This window comes from Acanthochromis polyacanthus, chromosome 15 (assembly GCF_021347895.1).
Source record: "Acanthochromis polyacanthus isolate Apoly-LR-REF ecotype Palm Island chromosome 15, KAUST_Apoly_ChrSc, whole genome shotgun sequence".
Lineage (NCBI taxonomy): Eukaryota > Metazoa > Chordata > Actinopteri > Pomacentridae > Acanthochromis > Acanthochromis polyacanthus.
The window spans coordinates 30,476,108-30,503,108 of NC_067127.1; the positions used below are offsets into that span (position 1 = coordinate 30,476,108).

The following is a 27,001-nucleotide window of genomic DNA, read 5'->3' on the forward strand; positions in this document are numbered from 1 at the left end:
TTTGAGATGTAAGATGTGAGACCCCCCCCGTTCTGACATGTAATTAAATGTTCACAAATCAGTCTCTGTGTTTTAAATATGTAAATGTAGAAGTGGGTTTCAGCCAGCATTCAGGCGTTAGTTGAAATGTCCAAATACAGTTTGACATCATCAAAATCTTGGGAAAGAAACTAAGATTTGGTCACTCAGTGCTGCAGATTCAGTTCTGCTTAAATTGCCTTTCAGCTGCAGAATCTGAAGGTTTTCATGAACAGCAACAAAGAATAGCAACTAGTAGAGTAACTTCACTGTTGGTAATGTTTTAATACATGTCAAACGACAGTTATAGTTTTGTATGAACAAGACAAACATCAGCTAAACCTCATTTTGAGCCTTTAGTTCGTAACTAAACCCTCATTTTTCTCCTTACAGCACAAAAACACAGAATTCATAAATTTATCAACGACCAATAAAAATACAAATAAAATACTTACAAACTGTCCTCAGCGGTATCTGACCATGATCCTGGACTCTGTCTACAACAAAGCACAGCAGCGTCTCCACCTGCTCAGGAAGCTCAGCTCTTTTAACGTCAGCAAAGACATTTTAACCCTCCTTTACTCATCGAATCCATCCTCACCTATAACATCTCAAACCACAGTTATAGTTTTGTATGAACAAGACAAACATCAGCTAAACATCACTTTGAGCCTCCAGTTTATAACCAAACCCTCTTTTTTCTCCTTACAGCAGAAAAAACACAGAATTCATTCTGTGCATAACTCCGCCTACCTTCCTCCCTTTTCCCTCTGGTCTCATGTTCTTCAGTCCTGTATATATCGGTTGATTTTTGCTGCAGTTCATTTATTCTCTCTTCAGCTTCTTCACAGCAGCTTCAATCGGCGGAACAACAGCAGCTTCAAGTAAGAAACATCAGTTTTAATTGCTTAAGGTTGAAGGTTAAATCAACACTATAGTTGCAAAACTAACCTGCAAAACCAGCAGTCAAAGTTAATAACAGTCCTAAAAGTATGTAGTAATTGTAGTTTTTAATTGCTTTTTATTATTGAGTTTACACATTGAAGCTAAATGCAGAATAAACCCGGTGGGCTGCACAGTGGAGAAAGTGGTTAGCACTTTCGCCTTGCAGCAAGAAGAACCCCGGTTCAAATCCTGACCTGGGCCTGGGATCTTTCTGCATGGAGTTTGCATGTTCTCCCTGTGCATGCGTGGGTTTTCTCCGGGTACTTCGGCTGAGGTTAATTGATTACTCTAAATTGTCCATAGGTGTGAATGTGAGTGTGATTGTCTGTATATGTAGCCCTGCAACAGACTGGTGACCTGTCCAGGGTGTCCCCTGCCTTCGCCTGAGTCAGCTGAGATAGACTCCAGCACCCCCCGTGACCCTAGTGAGGATAAAGCGGTGTATAGAGAATGGATGGATGGATGGACATTTATTTGTTATAATTGAAGTAAATTTAACATAAAAGTTGCAAAACAAAACAAATCTGAAAAAATTCCTGCAAAACCAGTGCAGACAGTCATAGTCGTTTATTGTGTTTTTAAATGATTAAATTGTCATTTTCCAAGTGGAAATACTTCCACATCTTGCTTTTTGATTATAATTGTAAGCAGATTTATTGCAGTTTTTAGTTGTAGTGTTTTATGTCACAAAATGATCATTTTGATGATTTGTAGATGCTGTATTTGTGCTTTTCTGTATTAGACAAACATGTTTGAATTTCTCTCCCTGAAATTGTCATCGTGACTCAGCCAAACCTTAACCTTAACCCTTCATGTCTGATAATGTCTGAAGAGTTTACTTTCACACAAACGATAAAGTCACTGTGTCATAAGTCTTAACGATGGTTTGTGTGTTTAAGGTTGAGCAGGATCAATCTGAGTGTTTAATATTTGACCTCACACCTTTCTTAATCTTTTGGCAGACATGTCAGTGAAGGTTGCCATAGTAACAGGAAGCAACAAGGGCATCGGATTGGCCATCGTCCGAGCGCTCTGCAAGCAGTTCCAGGGTGACGTTTACATCACATCCAGAGACGTGTAGGTCGCTCACCTGGTCACACCTGCACAGGAACATGTTGCAGTGTGCATGATTTCATCTTTTTGCATTTATTTTTTCATGTTTAACAAATACCCTCAAAAACCTGATTTCAAATCTTAATTTTGTGGTTAAACGTAATATTTCACACAGGTTTTTCCAGTTTTTAAGACTTTCACTTCATAAAACAACTCTGCTATTTTGCTTCATCCATGTGAAGCTGTTGTGTGATTACACTGAGTCGCTTTCATCATGACTTATTGCCTCCTTCCAGTTTGACACCTGTTTGAAGAGCTCAGATAAAAGTACAGAACATCAGAATCTCCAACTTTGGCTGATAATAAATCACTAAAAGTAGCTGAAAATGTGTTTTTAGGACCTTTAAAATAAAAAACAAAGTGGTACTAACTGAAAAACACCAGATCTGTGTCTTATGACGATAAAATGACAGTAAATAAGAGTCTTTTTATCCTGTTTTAGTGGTCGTGGTGAGGAAGCTGTGAAGTCTTTGTCCTCTGAGGGACTGAATCCAAAGTTTCATCAGCTGGACATCAATGATCTGAGCAGCATCACAGCTGCAGCAGCTTTCTTCAAAAAGAAATACGGAGGAGTCGACATCCTCATCAATAACGCTGGGATTGCATTCAAAGGTGAGAGTAAAATGAGACACCGATGAATATTAAACAGCACTGAAGCCACAAACACGGATGCTTATAATAAAATAGAACTTCATTAATCTCAGAGGAAATTCTTGTCCCAGAAAGACTAAACTACTGGCTTGGATATACAGTTGAAATGATAACTTTATTTATATAGCACCCTTAAGAACAGCGTTCACAAGGTGTTTGACAGTCAAAACATATGACACAGACAATTAATCAAGATATGAGACAAGTCAGAGCAGTCAATTTAAATAAATCGTAAAAATGCTAATAAATGAAATTAATAATTAGCTAGATTAGCAGTCATTTCAAACAAGGGAACTAGGCAGTTTGAAAATTAAAGAATAAGATTGAGGGTTAAACTTCGAAAATACAATAAAAAAAATGTGAGAATGAAAGAATTAAAGAGACAACATCACACCAAAGAATCAGGCAGTAAAATAGTAAATTAAAACAAGAGAGAACATCGAAAATAAACAGGACAAATACAGAATAAAACAAAGAAACTAAATAAAGCTAAAAATAAACTTCACATAAAAGCAAGTGTCGAGGCTAAGTCAATGCTTGAAGCCCCTAAGGTGCCTCACTGGGACTTTAAAAAGTTGACGCGCTGACAAACTTCACCATATCTGAAGAAGACAGGCCGAGACAAATGCTTGCGTTCCAATAATTTCTGCTTTTATTGCTCCAAACAATTGTAGTTCAGCATTCTTCATCTAAAACAAACAATTTATCATTTCCGGCTTCTTCAGCGGTCAAAACTGTTTTACCTTCTGGGAAGAACACATTCCCAGACAAAGACTGGTTCCTATCTGCTCCTACAGCAAGTCTCGAAAAGTGAGTTTTCAGAAGTGATTTAAAAGAAGTTATTGATTCTGCAAGTCATTGACTTGGCACCAACCTGCAGTCTGATGTATTAGCATTTAAAGCATACATTAGCATAATTTAATCCATTATTATGACTATTCATTGTATTTTTAGTAGGGTTGCACTGTTTTTATTTAGATCAAAATGAGCTTCAGTGTTATCTAATCCGGGAATTTAATAAATACATGAGCTGGAAGATACTGGAGCTGCAGAATATTGGATGAAAACTTATGTTAAAATATGAAAAAAAGTACAGAAATTTTCACCAGATGATCTGAATAATTATTAGGAAATAATCATTCTAGAACAATTAAGGTTGTTTTTAAGGGGGCATTTGCATGGAAAATAAAAAGAATAATTGAAAATAAAGGCTGACAAATGCTGTTTGGAGTCATTGAACGCTTGCACTTTTTTGATTTTGGATGGCATTCAGATCCGACTTTGCACTCATTATGCAAAGTTTTGTGGTGCCAATATACATTGTCTAAAAATGAATTTCGTTGCCTGCCTGATGAAATGGAAACAATTGCCAAATAATCTGTTTTTGTTGAACCAAGTATTTCCATACAAGTGATGCTGCGTTTCTGTATTAAAATGTTCTTTTGTTGTTTGTTTCTCTCCAGTTCTGGGCTCATTTTGCTGTGCTCATGTGTAGCATGCATGTTAATGAACTCTTGTGAAAACAATTTTTTTTTAAAACTCAGTATTGAAGAAGCCTTAAATCCCAGTTAATTGTGTTCTTTTAGACAGACTTCTCATATGAACATTACACTGCAGTTTTGACTATTGTGCATCCACATGACATGATGTCGATGCTGAAACAAATATCATGCAGCCTTGTATGCTTTTATTTTCCTAACAAAAGTCTAGCCTTCATGATAGAATTACTGTGAGATATTCTTTACATTTGCAACTATAAAGTAACGACAACATGTTCACTCTTTCTTTACAGAGGGAGACCAGACTCCATTTGCTGTCCAGGCTGAAGTGATCCTGAAGACGAACTTCTTCGCCACCAGAGACTTGTTGACTCACTTCCTGCCGCTCATCAAAGCCGGAGGTATGAGCACAGATTTAGTTTGCCGTCTGCTCAAATCAACACATCAGTCTGCTATAAAAATGATCAGAATACATAAAAATGTTGTGGATTCAGAACATATCCAGACTCATGCAGTACACCCTGTTTCTTTTCGTTATCCTTGCATTATGATGACCAGATTGAAGTTAGAGTAAATTTAGAAACATGCCTGTGTTGTCAAATTGTAAATCAGGACAAAAACCAAGATGCAAAATCCCAGAAAGTCTCAGGCCAACAATGTTCACCTTCCATGACCTTATAATTCTTAAGGTGAAGCACGGTGGTGGCATCATCATGCTATGATTGGGAGTCTTAGCAGAAATGAGTAGACTTTACAGAACTGAAAATAGGATGAATGCGAGAAAGATACTTGAAGAAAAGCAACAGTTTACCTTCAAATACAACAATTACCAAAAGAAAACAGACAAGAAAAGTTTGGAGTGGCTTCACGACAAGTCTTCTAGGGTGATCGAACCAAAGTGCAAAAGTGAAACCACAGAACATTTTAGCAGAAACCAGAACTTTGAAATGGACAAATGTAGTAAACTGCTCAAATCCATGCACAAAGTTTACATAAACTAAAGAAGAACTTAAGAAAAGTCAAAGCTCCACCTGCTGCCAAACAAAGAAACACTAAAACTTAATCTCTATGAATGACTTTTAAAACAAAACACGTTTTTACTGCAGTGTGAAGCGATAAGCAAACATTTTTTACATTTTAAAATTAAATCGAGAACTTTATAACGTGCACTTTCTGAATCCACTGTATCTGATCACAACTTTTTTAGTTATTTTAAGCATTTAAGATGCTGATTGCAGAGGTTTGTTAAGCAGTTATGAGCTTCAAACATCCTGTATTTTGTTTTTCAGGTCGTGTTGTGAACGTCTCCAGCCTCTGGAGTGCTTGGGCTTTGAAAGACTGCAGTCCGGCTCTGCAGCAGCGATTTCGCAGCGAGGACATAACGGAGGATGAGCTGGTTCGACTGATGCAGAGATTTGTCACTGAGAGCCAGAAAGGAAAACACAAGGAGGATGGCTGGCCAGAAAAAGCATACGGAGTGTCGAAAACTGGCCTGACGGTACGATTGAGTACATGTTATAATGTGATGCCACATTTATAGAAATAATGATTCTAAATGTATGTTTCTCTGCAGACTTTGTCCATGATTCAGGCTCGTCGTCTGTCCAAGGAGCGACCAAATGATGGGGTAAATCAAACTTTTAATCAAACTTTCAATAGACTGAAGATATAAAGTGCAGTAGAAATACTGTTAAATGCATTTTTGGGAGTGTTGTATCCAATTGTGTAATCAATATAACCAACATCAGATATGCAGACGACACAGTGTTGCTTGTCAACAACATCCAGTCACTGCAGGCAATGATAGACTCTCCTGAGGCACATGTAAAGCTTATGGGATGGAGCTCAATACCAAAAAGACAAAGTACACGTGTTAACAAGACAACACCATAAAAGTTTGTAATCAGTTCAGAAGGTAACTGTGTAGAGCAGGTCCATGAATAACAGTACCTTGGAAGCACGACAACAGAAGATGGGAAAGTAAACAAAAAAAAAATTAAGAGAAAAATTGGAAAGGCCAAGTTTTGGGAATGCAAAAAATTCCTTTGTAGAAACATCAGCATTTCACTGAAGCTAAGACTGTAGAGATGTTATGTGTGTTCTGTATGGCTGGACCCAAATATCCCGAATATCCGAATATTCGTTCGCTATGGCGGTATCCGGATATTAATTTTGGTATCCGAATATTATAAATACATAAACATATACACATATGTCTATGTGATCACTCCCTCCTCCCCCCAGACGAAAATAGGAATATTCGGAGCTCGTCTCTTCCCTTCGCCTTCGGCCCACTTCGGCTTATCCCGCCATGTTTGGCTCATTTCGGCTCATCCATTCGTGTTTGTTACCACCACCCAAATGGCCAGGTGGTTGTCGACTCTGATGTCACGCTTCACTTCATTGAATAAACACAAGACAAGATGCTGAAGACCTTGGCTTTTTGGGAATTCTTCAGTTTAAAACGAAGGCAAAATTTGGATCCGGGAGACCAGACAAATGGATCCAAATATTCGGGCCATCTCCACCACAAGCAGGGCTTCTGGCAGATAAAACTTGATGAAGCTATGTTAGCTATGTACATTTAACACCCCAATAGGAAGATACAGATTCCTATGTTTGCCATTTGGGATTTCATCTGCACCTGAGGTATTCTAAAGGGCTGCTGCACAGATGATTGAAGGACTAGAAGGAGTGGTAAATATTATTGATGACTTGCTAGTGTGGGGAGACTCTGTGGAGGAGCACGACCACAGACTGGAGAAGCTTTTGGAGAGAGCCTGGAAATACAACCTGAAACTTAACAAGTCCAAGTGCGTTATAAGGACAAAGGAAATAAACTACATTGGATACAAACTCAGCAGCAGTGGACTGAGACCAGATGAGGAAAAGGTGAGAGCACTGACGCAGCTACCATTGCCAGAGAACAAGCTGGAACTGCAGAGGTTCATGGGCATGATCCAGTATCTTGCCAAGTTCATACCAAACTTGTCAGACATTAGTGCTCCTTTAAGAAAGCTGCTTGAAGGTGACAGAGTGGCACTGGAAGGAAGCACAAAAGGAAAGTTTTGAGCATCTTAAACAGCTGGTCACCAATGCTCCAAGGTTGAAGTTTTATGAAGGGATCGGTGCAGTTATTCTGCAGGATGGACAACTTGCAGCTTATGGGTCAAGGGCTCTCACTGACTGTCAGGGCAGGTACGCGCAAAGAGAAAAAGAGTTACTTGCTATTGTCTATGGCTGTGAGAAATTTCACCAATATGCTTATGGAAAAAACATTCATGTTGAGAGCGACCACAAACCACTTGAAAGCATATTTAAAAAACCTTTACACCAAGCTCTTTTGAGGCTACAAAGAATGCTGCTTAGACTACAAAGATACAGCCTCATTGTTACCTATCGCACAGGTAAAGAACTACATATTTCAGACACCTTAAGCCGAGCATTCCTCAAAGCGCAGAAGGAAGATCTGCTAGAGAAAGAACTAGAGGTCAACATGGTTACACCTCAGCTACCCATTTCAGAAGGAAAACTGCAGCAGTTCAAGGAAGCAACAGCAGAGGATCCTGAAATGCAGCTCTTGAAAGAAATCACACTCAAGGGATGGCCGAATGAAAAAAAGTGCAGGGCCAAAAGAAATTCAGCCCTACTGGACATTCAGAGATGAGATCACATACACATCTGGGCTGATCTACAAAGCAACAAAACTAGTTGTTCCAAAGAAGATGAGACAAGAGATGCTAAACAAAATCCATAAGTCACACCTAGGAATGGTTAAGTGCAAAGAAAGAGCCAGAGACATTATTTATTGGCCGCACATGTCATCAAACATTGAGGAAGTGGTTTCTCAGTGTGCCATCTGTAATGAAAACCGTAACAGCAATGCAAGAGAACCATTACTCCCGCATCCACTACCTGACAGACCATGGGAGAAAGTAGGGACCGATCTCTTTCATTACAACGGATCAGAGTTTCTACTATGTGTAGACTATTTCTCAAAGTTTCCAGAGATAATGAAGTTAAAGGACACCACCAGTGATAGTGTCATAGTTGCACTGAAATCAGTGTTTGCAAGGCATGGCACTCCTGATGTTGTCATCTCAGATAATGGTCCACAGTGTGCCAGCACTGAGCTCGGAGATTTTGCAAGAATCTGGGAGTTCAGACACATTACATCTAGTTCTGGCTATGCCCAATCAAATGGCCAAGCAGAAAGAACGGTACAGACTATTAAAAATTTGCTGAAAAAATCTGAAGGTGAAAAAGGTGACCCCTATATTTCACTGTTGGAGTATCGCAACACACCACTGGAAGGTGTAGGTCTGTCACCAGCGCAGTTGCTCATGGGACGACGGCTGAAAGGAAAACTGCCAACATCCACCTCACTGCTTACTCCAGATAGGACTGCTCAGGTGCGAAAGCAGTTAAAAGACAAGCAGGAGAAGTAAAAACTTTATTTTGACAGGCAACCCAAGAGACTGTCTGACCTACAGGCAGGTGATAATGTCAGAATGCAAAGAGAAGAGACGCGGCAGCCAGCCGTGGTTCTACAAAGACATGAACAGCCACGATCTTATGTGGTCAGTACACCTGATGGGAGAGTGTACAGGAGAAAAAGAAAGCATTTGCTTAAAACTCATGAGAAAACCTTTCAACCTACACAGGAACTTGAATCCTACCAGAACACTGACTCAGCTGTGAAAGACACTGATACTTCAGTGGAACATGCAGACAAAGCAGCTGAGCACTCCGTTGTTGTTGACCAGACAGGGATGCAAAATGAACATTGTAAAACAAGTTCACACTAAACCAGGTCTGGTAGACATGTTAGGTTGCCGTCCAGATAAAGAGACTGATCTGAGTATATTCAAAACAATTAAACTGTTTTGTTCATGTGTCAAGTTAAAGATGTCTGATGTACCAATAGTATAAGAGACGGATATAAATTCAAGGCAGTTGAAATGTTTTGTTGGAAGTGGAAACGATTTGATGACTGTTGAGTTATAAAAAACAAAGAAATGAAAAAAAGGGAGATGTAATGTATTAAGGTTAGTGCCTAGCAGGCAACCATAGTTTTGTATACGACAACACGGAAGTATGTACGTTGTATGTGTGTTCGTAAGCCTGAGCTGAAGCAGCCTGTAGCTACGTGTAATGAGCAAGTAAAGATGTTGTTCCACGTCAGATTTATGCCTCCAGACTTGTTAATATCACAGTAACCAGTGTTTATCTAAGAAGTGGTTTCTTTACATGACAAAGACGCTGCCGAAAAATCCAGAAATTCACGTGAAGATGAAAGAAAATGGTTCCACGCTGTTGCTGTCTAGCAAAGGATGTGTCTAAACTTAGAAGCAGCTAGCTGGAATGGGGACAAGCTCTTACAGTGTTTCCTGAAGAAAGGAGTGAAGGACAGAAAGGGAAATTTGTGTTCAAAATAAGGCTGATGCCATGAAATATCAGGAGCTTCACCATTGTCTGGCTGGGGTTTGCTACACTGCGTGACCTAAAACATAGTGGGCAGCAGGAATTGATGGGACTCAGAAACACCCCACAGTTTAATCATTTGTTCTTTGTATGATTTCCAACTGATATATTATGGTCATTTTGTAGTATGATCACAATCATGTGATGTCAGCGGGAAACTGACACAGTGTTCACATCATGGTTACTGCGACGCCGTGCTGACAGCTATATCTCGCAATGGGAAATCCTTAACAAAGCCGTGAATCCAGATTATGAGCCACACCACTGTGAAAATTTAATGAGGTGGTCGTTGTTTCAATTCTGACCTTTCCTGAAAATTTCATCCAAATCCGTTGGTCTGTTTTTGAGTAATGTTTCACATGGACACACAAACAGATTCACAAATGTACGCCGATCGTCACATAACTCTGCCGTTCCTTGGCAGAGTAAAAACATCCAGAAGAGAATACAATCCTCTGAGATGTGGTGCATGAGGAGAATGGTAAAAATCAGTTGAAGAGACAGAGTGACAGACATGGAAGTGTTAGAGAGAATTGATAAAAAAAGAGCCTATTGTGTGATCTAATGCAAAGGAAAATGAGTTATGTTGGCCATGTTCTGCATGGCAATGCTGGAAAACTCCCTAAAACTGAAGGAAGACGAGCAAAAGGAAGACATAGAGGTCAATGCAGTGATGACTTCAAGAGGTGGAGTGCAACACAGTCTTACACTGAGGCAAAGAGAGTTTGGAGAATTGATACAAATGGAGATCTATGGTGGCCAACCTTAAAAACGAAGACGGCAAAGAATCGATTTTAAAATACTTCTTATTGTTTATAAATCTATGAATGGTTTAGCTCCTTCCTACGTTGTTGACATGCTCGCTGAATACATACCGGACAGATCCCTTAGATCATCCAGTAAAAGTCTTCTTATCATACCAAGAATTAACTCAAAATCTGCTCATGGTGCTTTCAGTCACTACGGTCCCACTCTCTGGAATTCTCTACCTCAAGAACTAAGGTCTGCTACAACAGTGTCTTCTTTTAAAAGCAGACTAAAAACGTATCTTTTTGCACAAGCCTTTGACTAGGTTCAAAATGATTGGCTGGGTGATAGCATTTTATTATGGAATTAATGTTATTATTATTGTTTTTATTTTTCCTTTAATATTATATCTTAATACCTTGTAAAACTGTTTGTTTTATTGCTACCCTCTATTGTTATTTAATTATTTGTTCTTAAGCACATTGAGTCTGCGCTTGTCGTATGAAATGTGCTATATAAATAAATGTGACTTGACTTGACTTGACTTGGCACATGATGATGATGATGATGATGATGTATCAGAATAAGTCTCATTTCCAATCTAACTTTTTAATTGTGTGTTCTTTCCAGATCCTGCTGAACGCCTGCTGTCCAGGGTGGGTTCGCACCGACATGACGAGTGACAAAGCAACAAAGTCACCAGATGAGGGCGCCATCACTCCGGTGTATCTGGCCCTGCTGCTTCCTGGAGCCACAGAGCCTCACGGGAAGCTTGTTTCTGACAAAGAGGTTCAGGTGTGGTGAAAATATTCAAGAAAACTCAGCGTGCAACTGTCTACGTCTCATCTTAAGCAGCAAATTTCCACAAAACTTTAGTGCAAAGTATTTTTTACCCCAAAAAGTAACACAATATGACGACAGAACAAACAATGACATAATTCTCAACTAGTTTTTCTTCATTTTTGGAGTTTCAGCACTTGATTGTATCAAAACCAAAATATTATTTCAGGATATTCTACTAATTTGTGACCAACATGTATGCGATTGTGCATCTGTCTGCTAAGTTAAAAGAATTAACAAAATTAAGTGTTGTTTTCATAAAATGATTCATTGTCAGTTTGCATGTTACATGGAAAAACATAACTTTGCCTTAACCGCAATGTATTTTTTTACTTACTACAGTAAGAAGCTTTAACATTGAAATGCTACCACAATTTATGTCAGAGCATTGAATGAACTTTAAATCAGAAAGACTATCTTAAAATGTTCATGAACAATTACAATTAAACACACTGCACTGCAATGTGAAATACTTTTGATAATTTACTGAATAAAGGCATAAATGCAGCTTGCAAATGTTATTTATTTGGGACTCTGATTTCCGTCCATTGTGCACCAAAAAGTTTTAAGATCTGAAGTCAGATTCATACTTATTCCCCTGTGTTAAAAAGATGGATAGAATCTGATAAAAATAGAATACACTGCATTTACAGTATCTGTAAGAAGTGTCTGGAACACCCTGTTTTTATGCTTTTTAACATAAAATCATGGTTAATTTAAGTTAAAAATTTTTGACAAGAATTTATTTTAACAAGTGTTTCATGTCAAAGTAAAAAGAGACTTGAATTAAGCTAAAAAATACTATTATTATTATTATTATTGTAAAATCTAACAGTGAAGCATCCATTTAAATGGTGGGAACAGACTCCCTGAATTATTTTACAGAGTGCACATTTGGAGCTGATAAAAAGTTAATCTCCCTAACCAGAAGAAGGAAAAGGAGGAGAAAAAGAAAGACAAAAAGAGGAAGACAAAGAAGAAGAGAAAGAAGAGTTTATGACGAAGCAGTTTACAGCAGACAAATACTGTGGGAAATCAGAAAACTCTTTCTACCTGACTGGAGGGAGTTTTCATGTTTCTCTCTCCTCGTCCTGGAAGCTCGTCCAGCTCGACGTCTTCGACCCGTCATGGTCCCACATGGACCTGCGAGACAATGAATACAACTCAACAGGCACCAGGATTATCTAAATGTACAGGGTTATTCAAAAAGAATGAAACTATTTCATTACACAATATTTTAATAAAGAAAAGCAATAGAAAACTTCAGCCAAGCCATAAGTATTCTACTTACAATCAACTTTTATTTTATGTTTAAAGTCATCAAATAACAACAGTGATCAACTCAGTGGACCATGATTTGATGATACACATGTGGGAGGAATTCTTTCATCACATTGATGTTGCCCGTGCTGCAGGTGGTGGCCACATTGAACACTTGTAAGACAGAAAAATAAAAGTTGATTGTGATTAGATTAGAATATTTGTAACTTGGCTGGAGTTTTCTATTGTTTTTCCTTATTAAAGTATTGCATAATGAAACTGGTTCATTGTTTTTGAATAACCCTGTACTTTATTCTCCACCATGTTGGCTGACTTTCTGAGGGTGTGGATGCTGAAATAGATGGATAGAAAACCTTATTAATCCCTTCAGTGAAATTGCAGTGTTGCAGCAGAAGCTTAAATATCACAAAACACACATCTAAAACACCAATTTTAAAAATATATACTAGATATTAAAATAGAGCTCTCGTAGTGTAATTTTAGCAAAGATGGATTTTTTTGTTGGGCTGCACAGTGGGGTAGTGGTTAGCACTTTCGCCTTGCAGCAAGAAGATCCCTGGTTTGCGTCCCGGCTTTCCTGGGATCTTTCTGCATGAGGTTTGCATGTGTTTTCTCTGGGCACTCCAGCTTCCTCCCACAGTCCAAAAATATGCTGAGGTTAATTGATCACTCTAAATTGCCCGTAGGTGTAAATGTGACTGTGATGTCTGTCTGTATATGTAGCCCTGTGACAGACTGGTGACCTGTCCAGGGTGTCCCCTGCCTTCGCCCGAGTCAGCTGGGATAGGCTCCAGCACCCCCCGCGACCCTAGTGAGGATAAAGCGGTGTATAGAGAATGGATGGATTCTTTTGTTGCGATTTTGTGACAATGTTACGATTAATCAAGATTTTAGATGAAATCTTTGCATTTCTTTTCCACTTTAAAATATAAAATTGAAAATATGATGTGATTTTTGCTGCAGTCTGTATCAAGCATGTTTCCCATGAACAAAACAAGCTCTAAGCCTTTAGTTTATAACCAAACCCTCCGCTTTCTCCTTACAGTACAAAAACACAGAATTCAGGAATTTATCAACAATCTACAAATGCACACAGTCAATAAAAATATAAATGAAATACTTACAAACTGTCCTCAGCAGTATCTGATTATGATCTTCCACCACAGCTCCATGATTAGCCCTCTGACTGTGCGTTTTGCTTGTTTTTCCGGGTATGTCCTCTGGTCCTGCCCATAACTCCACCAAGCTTCCTCCCCCTTTTCTTGTGGTTTTATGTTCATCAGTCCTTCACGTATGGGTTGACTTTCTGCAGCAGGTCATTTATTCCCTCTTCAGCTTCTTCACAGCAGCTTTAATCGGCAGAACAACAGCAGCTAAGTAAGAAACACCTTTTTTTTCGCTTTTTATTTTCATTTTTTTAGCTGCTTCGTTTGCAGATGGCAGATAATGAAAACTGAAAGTGAGCATTATGTAATGTAAAAAAACAGCAGGAGGCGACAGTTAATACGTTAAAGCGAAATGCAACATAAAGCATGCAGTTTAAAGCTTTGTATTATCATTTATCTCTTATGTTTAAGGTTAATTAAGCAGTATAGGTGCAAAACTAACTTGCAAAACTACCAGCTAAAGGTCATATCAGTGCTGAAAATACATAGTAACGGTAGTTTTTTATTGTTTTTTTTATTAGTTTGCACATTAAAGCTGAATGCATAACGAACCGGATAGTTTAGTTATTTAAATCACATTTTTTGTTATATTTAAGGTTAATGTAACATAAAAGTTGCAAAACAAACCTGCAAAATTCCTCCAGAACCAAACCAGTGTTGAAAGTACATAGTAGTGTATTATTGTTTTTTATTGTTAAATTCACACATTAAAGCTACATACATAATAAAGCAAGCAGTTTAAATTTAACGCTAATTTATCAAAAAAGTTGAAAAACTAACCTGCAAAATTCCTGCAGAACCAGTGCAGACAGTAGTAGTAGTTTTTTTAATTAAATTGTCATTTTCAAGTACGAATCCTTGCACATCTTTTTTTTGTTATAATTTCAAGGAGATTGATTGCACTTTTTTATTTGTAGCGTTTTATGTCATTTTGATTCAATTCAATTCAATTCAATTTTATTTATATAGCGTCAATTACAGTCAAATCGTCTCAAGACGCTTTACAGAACCCAAATGCCTGACCCCCAGAGCAAGCCCAAAGGCGACAGTGGCAAGGAAAACACCCTTTTAACAGGGAAGAAACCTCGAGCAGAACCCGGCTCTATATAGGGGGACCCATCTGCCTGCTGGCCGGGCGGGTTGAGAAGGACAGAAGAGGGCAAGGGGGAGGGATGGGAGAAGAGGGAGGGGTGGGAAAGCAAGGAAAACACAACACACATTTGGATACATGCATGACAGGATATGTGACACAGACAAAGTATAAGCTAACATTGAAAACTGGCTCATAATTTACTCTTATGATGTACGGCTCTGACATTAAACATACTCCATATATAGCTAGCAGTAAAATTCAAACAGTATGTAAGTTAGCATAACAGTATAGTGAAGGCAATGCAGAGTTGACTGGTGGAAAAAGGGAGTTGGAAGCAGAGGGCTGGAGGAAGGTCAGCAGCAGCATCCCACAGTGGACATGATGGAGACTGGACCAGCTGGTGGAACATCAACCGCAGATCTGAAGCATCCAGCTCTGGGACCAGGGACACTCGGAGAAATAGCACAGGGGGAAACAGAGTGAATGTACTGCAATAACGGTATACATATTAAATGTAAAGGTAGATAGAGAAGGGCTCAGTGCGTCAAGAAAAGTCCCCCAGCAGCCTATAGGCCTATAGCAGCATGACTAGAGGCAGAACAAAGGGACGTCCAAGAGGGAGTCAGCTGTGCAAATGAAGACACAAGCCGAACCCCTGTGGGTCACCCAGTCAGCCCCGACTATAAGATTTGTCAAAAAGGAACGTTTTAAGCCTGGTCTTAAAAATAGAGTGGGTGTCTGCCTCCCGAACCCAAACTGGGAGCAGGTTCCACAGGAGAGGCGCCTGATAACTGAAGGCTCTGCCTCCCATTCTACTTTTAGAAATTCTAGGAACAACAAGTAAGCCTGCAGCTTGAGAGCGAAGAGTTCTACTAGGATAATAAGGTACTATCAGATCTTTAAGATATGATGGAGATTGGTTATTAAGAGCTTTATATGTCAGAAGAAGGATTTTAAATTCTATTCTGAATTTAACAGGAAGCCAGTGAAGAGAAGCAAGTACAGGGGAAATATGATCTCTTTTGCTAACTCCTGTCAGTACTCTCGCACAGCCCGATCTCACGAGGATTCGTGAAACTGTTACGTAAATTTTTGTTTCGGTTTCGTGCGCACCAACACGATTTCGTCATGTTTTTCGTGCCGCTCACCACGAAATGCGCACCAATGTATTTTAAACGGCGGACTTTTCGTGCCACCCAGAACGTATTTCAAACGAATGTGTGTATTATATTTTTAATGTAAAACCATGGCGAATCCAACGCTATATTTTGCATGACATCGTCCCTAACCATAACCCTAACCATAACCCTAACCATAACCTAACCATAACCCGGTGGTACACTTACCAATTTGCATAGGAATTTAAAGAATGTCCGGCGGCCGGCGGCCGCAAACGCGATCACACAAGCAGTATACGCCGATGGACAGCTTAGATCGTCATGAATCCGCTGGTATAAACCACTTTCAGCTGTGATTACCACAGCGGGTTTCGTTGTGAGCAACACGAAAAACATTTCGTGGTGAGCGGCACGAAAAACATGACGAAATCGTGTTGGTGCGCACGAAAAAGAAATAAAAAATTTACGTAACAGTTTCACGAATCCCCGTGAGACTGTGTTGTCTCGCAGCAGCGTTTTGGATCAACTGTAGATGTTTGAGAGAGCTATTTGGACAACCCGATAATAAGGAATTGCAATAGTCAAGCCTGGAAGTAACAAAAGCATGAACTAATTTTTCTGCATCACTCTGAGACAGAATGTTCCTGATTTTTACAATATTACGCAGGTGAAAAAAGGAAGTCCTACAGACTTGCTTTATGTGTGAGTTAAAGGACATGTCCTGGTCAAAAATAACTCCAAGATTCCTCACAGTACTACTGGAGGCCAATGTGATGCCATCCAGAGTAACTATTTGCTTTGAAAGCGAGTTTCTAAGATGTTTGGGGCCAAATACAATGACTTTGGTTTTGTCTGAATTTAGCAGTAGGAAGTTAAAAGTCATCCAGGTTTTAATGTCCTTAAGACAATCTTGCAGTCTAGCTAACTGATCAGTTTCATCTGGCTTCATAGATAAATACAATTGTGTGTCATCTGCATAACAATGGAAGTTAATACAATGCTTCCTAATAATATTGCCTAAAGGAAGCATGTATAATGTGAAAAGTATCGGTCCTAAGACAGAACCCTGAGGAACTCCATGATTAACTTTAGTATGCTCAGAAGAGTTATTGTTGACATGCACAAACTGGAACCTATCTGATAAGTAGGATTTAAACCAGTCCAGTGCTGTCCCTTTAATGCCAATTGAATGTTCTAGACGCTGTAATAAAATGTTGTGGTCGATTGTGTCAAACGCTGCACTAAGATCTAACAAAACAAGTATAGAGACTAGTCCATTATCTGATGCTATGAGAAGGTCATTAGTAACTTTCACTAGAGCTGTTTCTGTGCTATGATGCACTCTGAAGCCTGACTGAAACATTTCAAACAAATTATTCCTTTGTAAGTGTTCACATAATTGATTTGCAACTGTTCTTTCCAGAATTTTAGAGAGAAATGGCAGGTTGGATATCGGTCTATAGTTAGCTAACACATCTGGATCTAAAGTGGGCTTTTTAAGCAAAGGTTTGATGACAGCAACCTTAAAAGCCTGTGGTACATAGCCTGTTACTAGAGAGAGATTAATCAGATCTAACATTGAAGAATTAATTAAAGGTAAAATCTCCTTGAAGAGTCTAGTTGGGATAGGATCTAAAAGACATGTTGATGGTTTGGATGTAGAAACTGTTGAAATTAGTTCAGAGAGACATATGGGAGTGAAGAATTCTAAAGATTCATCAGGTCTAACAGCCAATTCAAAAGCATCTGTGACATTTGTAGGAAGGGCCAGATTAATTTTATCTCTAATCATAACTATTTTATGTGTAAAGAAGCTCATGAAGTCGTTACTGGTTAAAGCTAAAGGAATACAAGGTTCAACAGAGCTCTGACTCTTTGTCAGCCTGGCTACAGTGCTAAAGAGAAACCTGGGGTTGTTCTTGTTCTCATCTATTAAAGATGAATAATAAGTTGTCCTGGCATTACGAAGAGCTTTTTTATAGATTACTAGACTATTTTTCCAAGCCACATACACTTCCTCTGAATTCGTGGAATACCACTTTCTTTCCAGCTTTCGGGATGCCTGCTTTAAAGTCCGCAGCTGGGAATTATACCAAGGAGCAAGTCTTCTCTGAGATATAACTTTCTTTTTTACAGGTGCAACACTATCAAGAGTTGTACGCAGTGAGGCTGAAGCATTATTAACATAATAATCCACTTCTGTGGGGGTAAAATAATAATATTTGCCTTCTGATTTATCAGTAAATGTTGCTGAAGTAAACAGTGATGGTATTATTTCCTTAAATTTAGATACTGAATTGTCAGACAAACACCTACTGTAATGATATTTGTTCTCAGCTGCTAAACAATCCTTTACTTTAAATTGAAATGTTATCATAAAATGGTCAGAAAGAAGAGGGTTCTGGGGAAATACTGTTAACTCTTCAATTTCTATGCCATAAGTCAGGACAAGGTCAAGAGTGTGATTAAAACTATGAGTTGGTTTATTTACATGTTGAGAAAACCCAATTGAGTCTAATAATGAATTAAAAGCTGTTGTAAGGCTGTCGCTGTCTATGTCAACATGAATGTTAAAGTCACCCGCAATAATAACTTTGTCTGAACTGAGCACTAAATCAGATAAAAAGTCTGAGAATTGAGATAAAAACTCAGAATAAGGAGCAGGACGACGATATATAACAACAAATAAAACTGGTTTCTGAGCTTTCAAATTTGGATGAGAGAGACTAAGAGTGAGATTTTCAAATGAGCTGTAATCAGGTTTAGGCCTCTGGTTCAATTTTAAACTAGAATGGTAGATTGCTGCTACTCCTCCTCCTCGGCCTGTGATTCGAGGAATATGACAGTTAATATGACTAGGGGGAGTTGATTCGTTTAGGCTAACAAATTCTTCCTGCTGCAACCAGGTTTCAGTCAAACAGAACAAATCAATCTGGTGATCAGTTATCAACTCATTTACTAGCAGAGATTTAGACGAGAGAGATCTAATATTTAACAGACCACATTTAATTTTCCTGTCTCTGTGCTCTGTTGAAATAGTGGTATTAATTTTTTTTAAATTTTTGTGGTTACTATTTCTTTTGTATATTTTTGATTTGTGTAATTTAATGAATTTTGGTGGTCGGGGGACAGACACAGTCTCAATAAAGTTAACTGAATTACTGGAGGGTGACAGCTGTGAGGAAACTGCAGAGAGGTGTGTAAGACTACAGCTCTGCATCCTGGTCTTAACTCTGGGTTGTCATGCTTTAGGAGTACTAATAAAATCAGCCATATTCCTAGAAATGAGAGCTGCACCAGCCAAAGTGGGATGGATGCCGTCTCTCCTAATCAGACCAGGTTTTCCCCAAAAAGAGCTCCAATTATCAATAAAGCCCACGTCGTTTGATGGACACCACATAGACAACCAGCGGCGAAACGACAACATGTGGCTAAACATGTCATCGCAATCTGAAACGAACTTGCCCCAGTAGCGGTACGGCACCACCAGTTAGCTTTTCATATGTTTCTGTATTATTAGACAAATATATTTGAATTTTTCTCCCTGAAATTGTCATCATGACTCAACCAAACCTTAACCTTAACCCTACATGTCTGTAGGGTTAAGGTCCAAAGAGTTTACTTTCACACAAACGATAAAGTCACTGTGTCATAAGTCTTAACGTTGGTTTGTGTGTTGAAGGTGGAGCAGGATCAGTCTGAGTGTTTAATATTTGACCTCACACCTTTCTTAATCTTTTGGCAGACATGTCAGTGAAGGTTGCCGTAGTAACAGGAAGCAACAAGGGCATCGGATTGGCCATCGTCCGAGCACTCTGCAAGCAGTTCCAGGGCGACGTTTACCTCACATCCAGAGACGTGTAGGTCGCTCACCTGGTCACACCTGTGCAGGAACATGTCACAGTGTGCATGAGTTCATCTTTTTACATTTATTTTTTCACATTTTGTGCTATTTTATGCAACAAATACCCTTGAAAATCTCAATTTTGTGGCTAAATGTAATATTCCAGACAGAATTTTCCAGACTTGCCAGAAGACTTTCGCGTTATAAAACAACTCTGTTATTCTGCTTCATCAAGAGTGTGAAGTTGTTATGTAATTAGATTTAATTGCTTTCATCATAACTTTTTGCCTCCTTCCAGTTTGAAACCAGTTTGAAGAGCTCAGATAAAAGTACAGAACATCAGAATCTCCAACTTTGGCTGATAATAAATCACTAAAAGTAGCTGAAAATGTGTTTTTAGGACCTTTGAAATCAAAGAGCAAAGCAGTACTAACAGAAAAACATTGCACATCTGTGTCTTATGACGATAAAATGACAGTAAATAAGAGTTTTTCCTCCTGTCTTAGTGGTCGTGGTGAGGAAGCCGTGAAGTCTTTGTCCTCTGAGGGACTCAGTCCAAAGTTTCATCAGCTGGACATCAATGATCTGAGCAGCATCACAGCTGCAGCAGCTTTCTTCAAAGAGAAATACGGAGGAGTCGACATCCTCATCAATAACGCTGCGATCGCATTCAAAGGTGAGAATAAAACGAGACACTGATGAATACGGAACTCCACTGAAGCCGCAAACACTGATGCTTAATGTAAAACAGAACTTTACTAATCTCAAAGGAAATTCTTGTGTCAGAAAGACTAAACTACTACAGCTTAGATATGCAGCTTAAATTGGCACCAATCTGCAGTCTTATGCTACTATTAACATTTAAAACATACATTAGCATAATTTGACCCATCATTACCACTATTTATTGTATTATTTAGTGGGGTTGCACTATTTTTATTTATATCTAAATGTGCTTGAGTGTTATCTAATCCAGGGATTTAATAACTACATGGGGCTGCAAAGTATTGGAAAAAAATCCATAACGTTACAATATGAAAAAAGTGCACAAATTTGCATCAGAAATCCTTTTGGCATTTAAAATGAAGACAACACTGCATATATCGCTTTTTACCTCTATGCCCTCGTTAATTTTGATTAATTAATTAATAAAAAAATAATGCATTAAAGAAATTATGTATTTAACCGCACCTTTCTCAGTTCCCAAATTTCTGGCACACCCATAACACTGATGAACACTCCAGCCAGGTAGGTAGCGCTATGAACCTAAAGTCTGTTTTCCAGCCGTGAAGAAGATTCACAGGATGCACTGTCAGCGCACAACAAAGTCTGGTGAACAGTGATTGAAGACGAGAACACTCTTAGTGTGTTGAGCAGAAAGTTTCTTTTAAAAATCTTCCTGATGGCAGCTTGGATAAAAGCGTGGTTATTTGCAAACTGTGCAACAAATAGTTTTCTGATCACCGCAGCACTTCAGCCGGTGTATCCATCCCATAATAGACCTCTTTTTGAGATGCTCAAGGTGCTTGAGTTTACAAAAAGCTTTAAAATATTGAATATAATTGCTATAAATGAACTTTGATTTTACAGTAATCTGTAAATGTAGCAGACAGATAAATATAAATGAAATATTCTTGTTTAAGTTAACGTACATGTCTGTTCACCAGTTCAGTCATCAACCAAAAATTATTTAAATTGAAAAACTTTGCTGATTATGTCAGATATTGCTATTTGATGCCATCAGTGATGATTAATTAATTACAAAGCCTCTAATTAGATAGATTCATTTTTTAAACTGTGTCCTACCACTAAGATTTATCTTACTTGGTTAATGTCATTTCTGCTCCTGGACCTCATATGTTACATAATGTTAGCTCGAAATCAATATTTTGTGAATGTCTATTTAACTTGTAAAATGTATTATGAGTTATCTTCAGCTAATAACTTTTCTCCGGTAAGTCGCTGCTCTATTTTCCAAAACCACACTCCTCTGACTCTCTGACCTGCTGCCTGGATGCTGGACGTGACATCGAGCCGTGCTCTCGCGAGTAACGTCGTATTAACCTGACATATCAAAGAGTAGATACTGAGCAAGACAATTATCTGTAGTTTACCTTAGTACTGACGAGTACCCGACACAATGCAGGACTCTGCTGTGAAGGCGGAGACGTGCGGTAGTGGTGTATTTGCGACAATAAAAAACAAAGAAATTTGAAGGAGAGACGGCTGGTATTTAGAATGGTGGCCAGCCGCTGCTGAATGAATGTAGAGCAAACACTGGAATTCGAAGATCAACAGGACTCCAAATGAATACACGCTGGGACGCATATTTTGACAGACAAAAATTAAGACGTTTTATTTTGATATTACAAGATCACCATAATCTTCAAATTTAGAATTAAATTTTTAAAATTAACAAACTAAAATAAAAGAAATATTAATTAAATAGCCTGCTGATTATTTCTTTTCCAAAGCTACAGGGAGCCACAACAGAAGGATGAAAGAGCCGCGGGTTGCCGACCCCTGATCTAGAACAATTCAGTCATTTTGTCAGAGGAGCATCTACATGAAAAATAAAAAATAATTTAAAATAAAAGATGAAAAATGCTGTTTGGAGCCATTTAACGCTTGCACTGTTTTGATTTCGGATGGCTTTCAGATCTGACTTTGCAATCATTGTGCAAACGTTTGTGTTGCTGATATAATTTGTCAAATAAATGAGCTGCGTTGTCTCATGCAGTGGCAACAATTGTAAAATGAGAACCTGTCTTTGTTGAACATAATGAAATACTTCCATACAAGTGATGCTGCATTTCTGTTTCTCTCCAGTTCTTTGCTGTGCTCATGTGCAGCGTGCATGTTAACGAACTCCTGTGAATCGAGTGTTTGCACTTTTTGCATTTTTGACTATTGGGGATCCACACATAATATCGATGCTGAAACGAATATGGTGCAGCCCTGAGTGCTTTTGTTTTCTTAACAAAAGCCTAGCGTTCATTACTGAACTGCTGTCAGATATTCTTCGCATTTGGAACTATAAATTAATGACAACTTGTTCACTCTTTCTTTACAGTGGCAGATCCGACTCCATTTGCTGTCCAGGCCGAAGTGACCCTGAAGACGAACTTCTTCGCCACCAGAGACATGTTGACTCACTTCCTGCCTCTCATCAAAGCCGGAGGTACGAACACACAGATTTAATTTGTGGTCTGCTCAAATCAACACATCAGTCTGCTGGAAAGAATGATCAGACTACACAAAAAATGTTGTGGATTTAGAACTTATCCAGACTCATGCAGTACACCCTGTTTCTTTTCATTATCCTTGCGATACGACCACTAGATTGGAGTAAATTTAGAAACACGCCTGTGTTGTCCAACTGCAAATCAGGACAGAAACAAGATACAAAATCCCAGAAAGTCTCTGTGAATTTGTTCAGGTATCAAACGGTTTTTAAAGCTTTTAAGATTCTCAGGCAGAATCAGCATTTCTGAAGTGGAAGAAATCTGGGCTAAACACGATCGCCAGTCTTTGTTATAGCGGAGCTTTAGACATCCTGGGAGTTTATTAAATGGCATTTAATAGACTTTGAAAGCACAAAGAAAAAGTTCACCTTGCCTGATTATAAGACAACTTATCTCCAAGTGCTATATCAGGCCAACAATCTTGACTTTCCATGACCTTATAATTCTTAAGGTGAAGCATGGTGGTGGCATCATCATGCTATGATTGGGAGTCTTAGCAGAAATGAGTAGACTTTGCAGAACTGAAAAAAGGATGAAAGCTAGAAAGATATTTGAGGAGAAGCAACAGTTTACCTTTAAATACAACAATTACTCAAAGAAAACAGACAAGAAAAGTCTGGAGTGGCTTCAGGACAAGTCTTCCAGGGTGATCCAACCAAAGTCAAAGTGAAACCACAGAGCATTTCAGCAGAAACCAGAACTTTGACATGAACAAATGTAGTAAACTGCTCAAATCCAGATGTACAAAGTTTAAACTTTGTACATCTATACTAAAGAATAACCCAATAAAAGTCAAAGCTCCACCTGCTGCCAAACAAAGAAACACTTAAACTTAACCGCTATGAATGATTTTTAAAACAAAAAACATGTTGTTACTGGCATGCAGAGCAATAAGCAAACATTTTTTACATTTTAAAATTAAATCTAGAACTTTTTTGGTTTTTATGCATTTTAAGATGCTGATTATCGAGGTTTGTTGAACAGTTATGAGCTTCAGATGTCCTGTATTTTGTGTTTCAGGTCGTGTTGTGAACGTCTCCAGCCTTGGGGGTTCTTGGGCTTTGAAAGACTGCAGTCCGGCTCTGCAGCAGCGATTTCGCAGTGAGGACATAACCGAGGAAGAGCTGGTGGGACTGATGCAGAGATTTGTCACTGAAGCACAGAAAGGAAAACACAAGGAAGATGGCTGGCCAGAAACAGCGTATGGTGTGTCGAAAACTGGCCTGACGGTGCGATTGAGTACATGTTAGGGTCTTAAAATGCGTAAAAATGTGATTCTTGAATGATATATTTATAGAAATAATGATTCTAAATGTGTGTTTCTCTGCAGACTTTGTCCATGATTCTGGCTCGTCGTCTGTCCAAGGAGCGACCAAATGATGGGGTAAATCAAACTTTTATTCAAACTTTCAATAAAATGAAGAGATAAAACACAGTAGAAATACTGCTAAATGGGATTGTATATGTTTAATATGCAATTTTTGGGGGTTATTGTATCCAAATAAGTCTCATTTCCAACCTGAATTTCTAATTGTGTATGTGTTTCATCCAGATCCTGCTGAACGCCTGCTGTCCAGGGTGGGTCCGCACCGATATGGCGGGTGACAAAGCAACAAAGTCACCAGATGAGGGCGCCATCACTCCGGTGTATCTGGCCCTGCTGCCTCCTGGAACCACAGAGCCTCAGGGAAAGTTTATTTCTGAAAAAGAGGTTCAGCCGTGGTGAAAATATTCAAGAAAACTCATCGTGCAACTGTCTACGTCTCATCTTAAGCAGCTAATTTCCACAAAACTTTAATGCAAAGTATTTGATGGTAAAGTATCTGACAGTTTTAATTTTTTCAAACATCCAAAAGTACTATGAGGCAGCATTTACTGGCCAGTTTGAGGAACCTTCATAAGCATGAATAAAGATACATTCCAGAAGATACCAGTGTAACCAGTTGGTGGAAACGCTCACAACTTTGTATATGAAACAAACATGAACATGTCGAAATGTTTGTTTTACACTAATCTGTTTCTCTTCTGAATATATCTGTGGTACTGATTTATTGAAATAACATTATATTATTTGGATTATAGACTTTTCATTTGTTTCCAAACTTTTGGGTCACCCTGTATACAGACAAACAATCACACTCACATTCCCACCTACGGGCAATTTAGAGTAATCAGTTAACCTCAGCATATTTTTGGACTGTGGGAAGATGCTGGAGTGCCCGGAGAAAACCCACGCATGCACAGGGAGAACATGCAAACTCCATGCAGAAAGATCCCGGGCAAGCCGGGACTCTTGCTGCTGCAAGGCGAAAGTGCTAACCACTACGCCACTGGCTGCAGATTCAGTTCCACCTAAATTGTCTTTTAACTGCAGAATCTGAAGGTTTTCAAGAACAACAACAAAGAATAGCAACTAGTAGAGTAACTTCACTGTTAGTAATATTTTAATACATGTCAAACCACAGTTAAAGTTTTGTATGAACAAGACAAACATCAGCTAAACCTCACTTTGAGCCTTTAGTTCATAACTAAACCCTCATTTTTCTCCTTACAGCACAAAAACACAGAATTCATAAATTTATCAACAACCTACGGATGCACACAGTCAATAAAAATACAAATAAAATACCTAAAAACTGTCCTCAGCGGTATCTGACCATGATCGCGAACTCTGTCTACAACAAAGCACAGCAGCATCTCCACCTGCTCAGGAAGCTCAGTTCTTTTAACGTCAGCAAAGACATTTTAACCCTCGTTTACTCATCAAATCCATCCTCACCTATAACATCTCAAGCTGGTTCAACTTTATCACCATCAAACACAAAACAAAACTCTCCTGAATAATAAATCAGGCCAGAAAAATCACTCAAACAGCCCAGCCAACCCTGTGTGAACTGTATGGACGCTCAGAGATGAGGAAAGCCACCCTCATCACTTAAAACCCCTCACATTCCCTCCACCACTCCTTCATGCTGCTGCCATCAGGCAGACACTACAGAACCCCACTGACCAGAAAAAACATCTACAATTAAAGCTAAATAGTCAAAAATGACCCAAAATTGTATATACATCTGACACATAATTCAAAATGGCCGACTTCCTGTTTGATTTGGAACATCGGTGTCAATTACATTTTTGTGTGTCTTGACCAGTTACATACGCCTACCAAATTTCATACCTGTAGGTGACACGTATTAGCCATAGTAAATGTTTGAAATTTTCCAGGTGGCTATGGAGCCATTTTGCCACAATCAGATGAAATTCCCACAAAACCTGAAATGGTTCACCAGTCGTGATGTGTGTGTTAATTTTAGTGAGCGTTTGAACATTTTTACTCTGTCAGAAAGTACTTAGTTTGTTAAGGCAATGATTCATTGCCATGGCAACAGTATTTTATAAATCATCAAAATCTTCACACTGTGGCATCGTCAAGGTGTGAACAGTGATCTGTCCAAATTTGAAAATGATTTGATAAACTATCGGGCAATGGCACGTGCAAATGTAATGAGATATACTTGTTATTGCCAATAGGTGGCGCTATGAGAATTTTCAAATTTACGATTGTGGATGTGTTCAGACCATGACTGGTGTCCATCACATGAAGTTTGGTCCAGATTGGACCATTTGCAGCTGAGATAGGAATAATTTAATTTTCAGGAAATTCGCCGCACCACCATGCCCACGCCCTTTGCTGACGAGTCACCATTTTCTCTGTGAATCATCAACATTGTAGAGGCTAAACCAATGCTTGAAGCCCCTGAGGTGCTTCACCAGGATGTAAATAGTTGACCCGCCGACAACTTTACCGCGTCTGATGAACAGAGCCGAGACCAATGCTTGTGTCACAGTACCAGTTGTATTTTTGTTACTTAGTTTGTATTTTAGTTGCATGGTTTGGAGTGGTTATTTTAATTGTCTAGTTTTTATTTTATAGTTGCATGGTTTTGTTTGCAGTGG

The 27,001-nt window shown here is 38.8% G+C and overlaps 3 protein-coding genes across 5 annotated transcripts in view; 2 read left to right on the forward strand and 1 right to left on the reverse strand.

The window, feature by feature from the left end:
- Positions 1–12,434, reverse strand: part of setd4 (SET domain containing 4) — a 32,294-nt gene extending 19,860 nt beyond the window's left edge. The window contains exon 1 of the mRNA XM_051959649.1: positions 12,351–12,434. Coding sequence (XP_051815609.1) covers positions 12,351–12,426 — 76 coding nt within the window. The 5' untranslated portion in view covers positions 12,427–12,434. The remainder of the gene's footprint in view (positions 1–12,350) is intronic.
- The window catches only part of LOC127537403 (carbonyl reductase [NADPH] 1-like), a 94,810-nt gene that overhangs the window by 10,534 nt on the left and 57,275 nt on the right, over positions 1–27,001 (forward strand). The window contains exon 1 of one of the 2 annotated variants that reach the window (XM_051959669.1): positions 896–902. The exons of the other annotated variant lie outside the window; for it this stretch is intronic. The gene's annotated coding sequence lies outside the window, so the exon portion shown is untranslated. Of the gene's footprint in view, positions 1–895; positions 903–27,001 lie in introns of those variants that run through there. 2 annotated transcript variants of the gene reach the window in all.
- On the forward strand, positions 802–24,770 carry LOC110972657 (carbonyl reductase [NADPH] 1-like). Of its 2 annotated transcripts, none has more exons than XM_051959676.1 (7): positions 802–902; positions 1,926–2,040; positions 2,519–2,688; positions 4,520–4,627; positions 5,516–5,724; positions 5,800–5,853; positions 24,597–24,770. In XM_051959676.1, the coding sequence occupies exons 2-7, from the start codon at positions 1,928–1,930 to the stop codon at positions 24,768–24,770; spliced, it is 828 nt and encodes a 275-aa protein (XP_051815636.1). In that variant the 5' UTR covers positions 802–902; positions 1,926–1,927. The 2 variants fall into 2 exon arrangements, with proteins under 2 accessions (XP_051815636.1, XP_051815635.1); XM_051959675.1 differs by lacking the exon at positions 24,597–24,770 and adding an exon at positions 11,088–11,805 and having other exon boundaries at positions 822–902.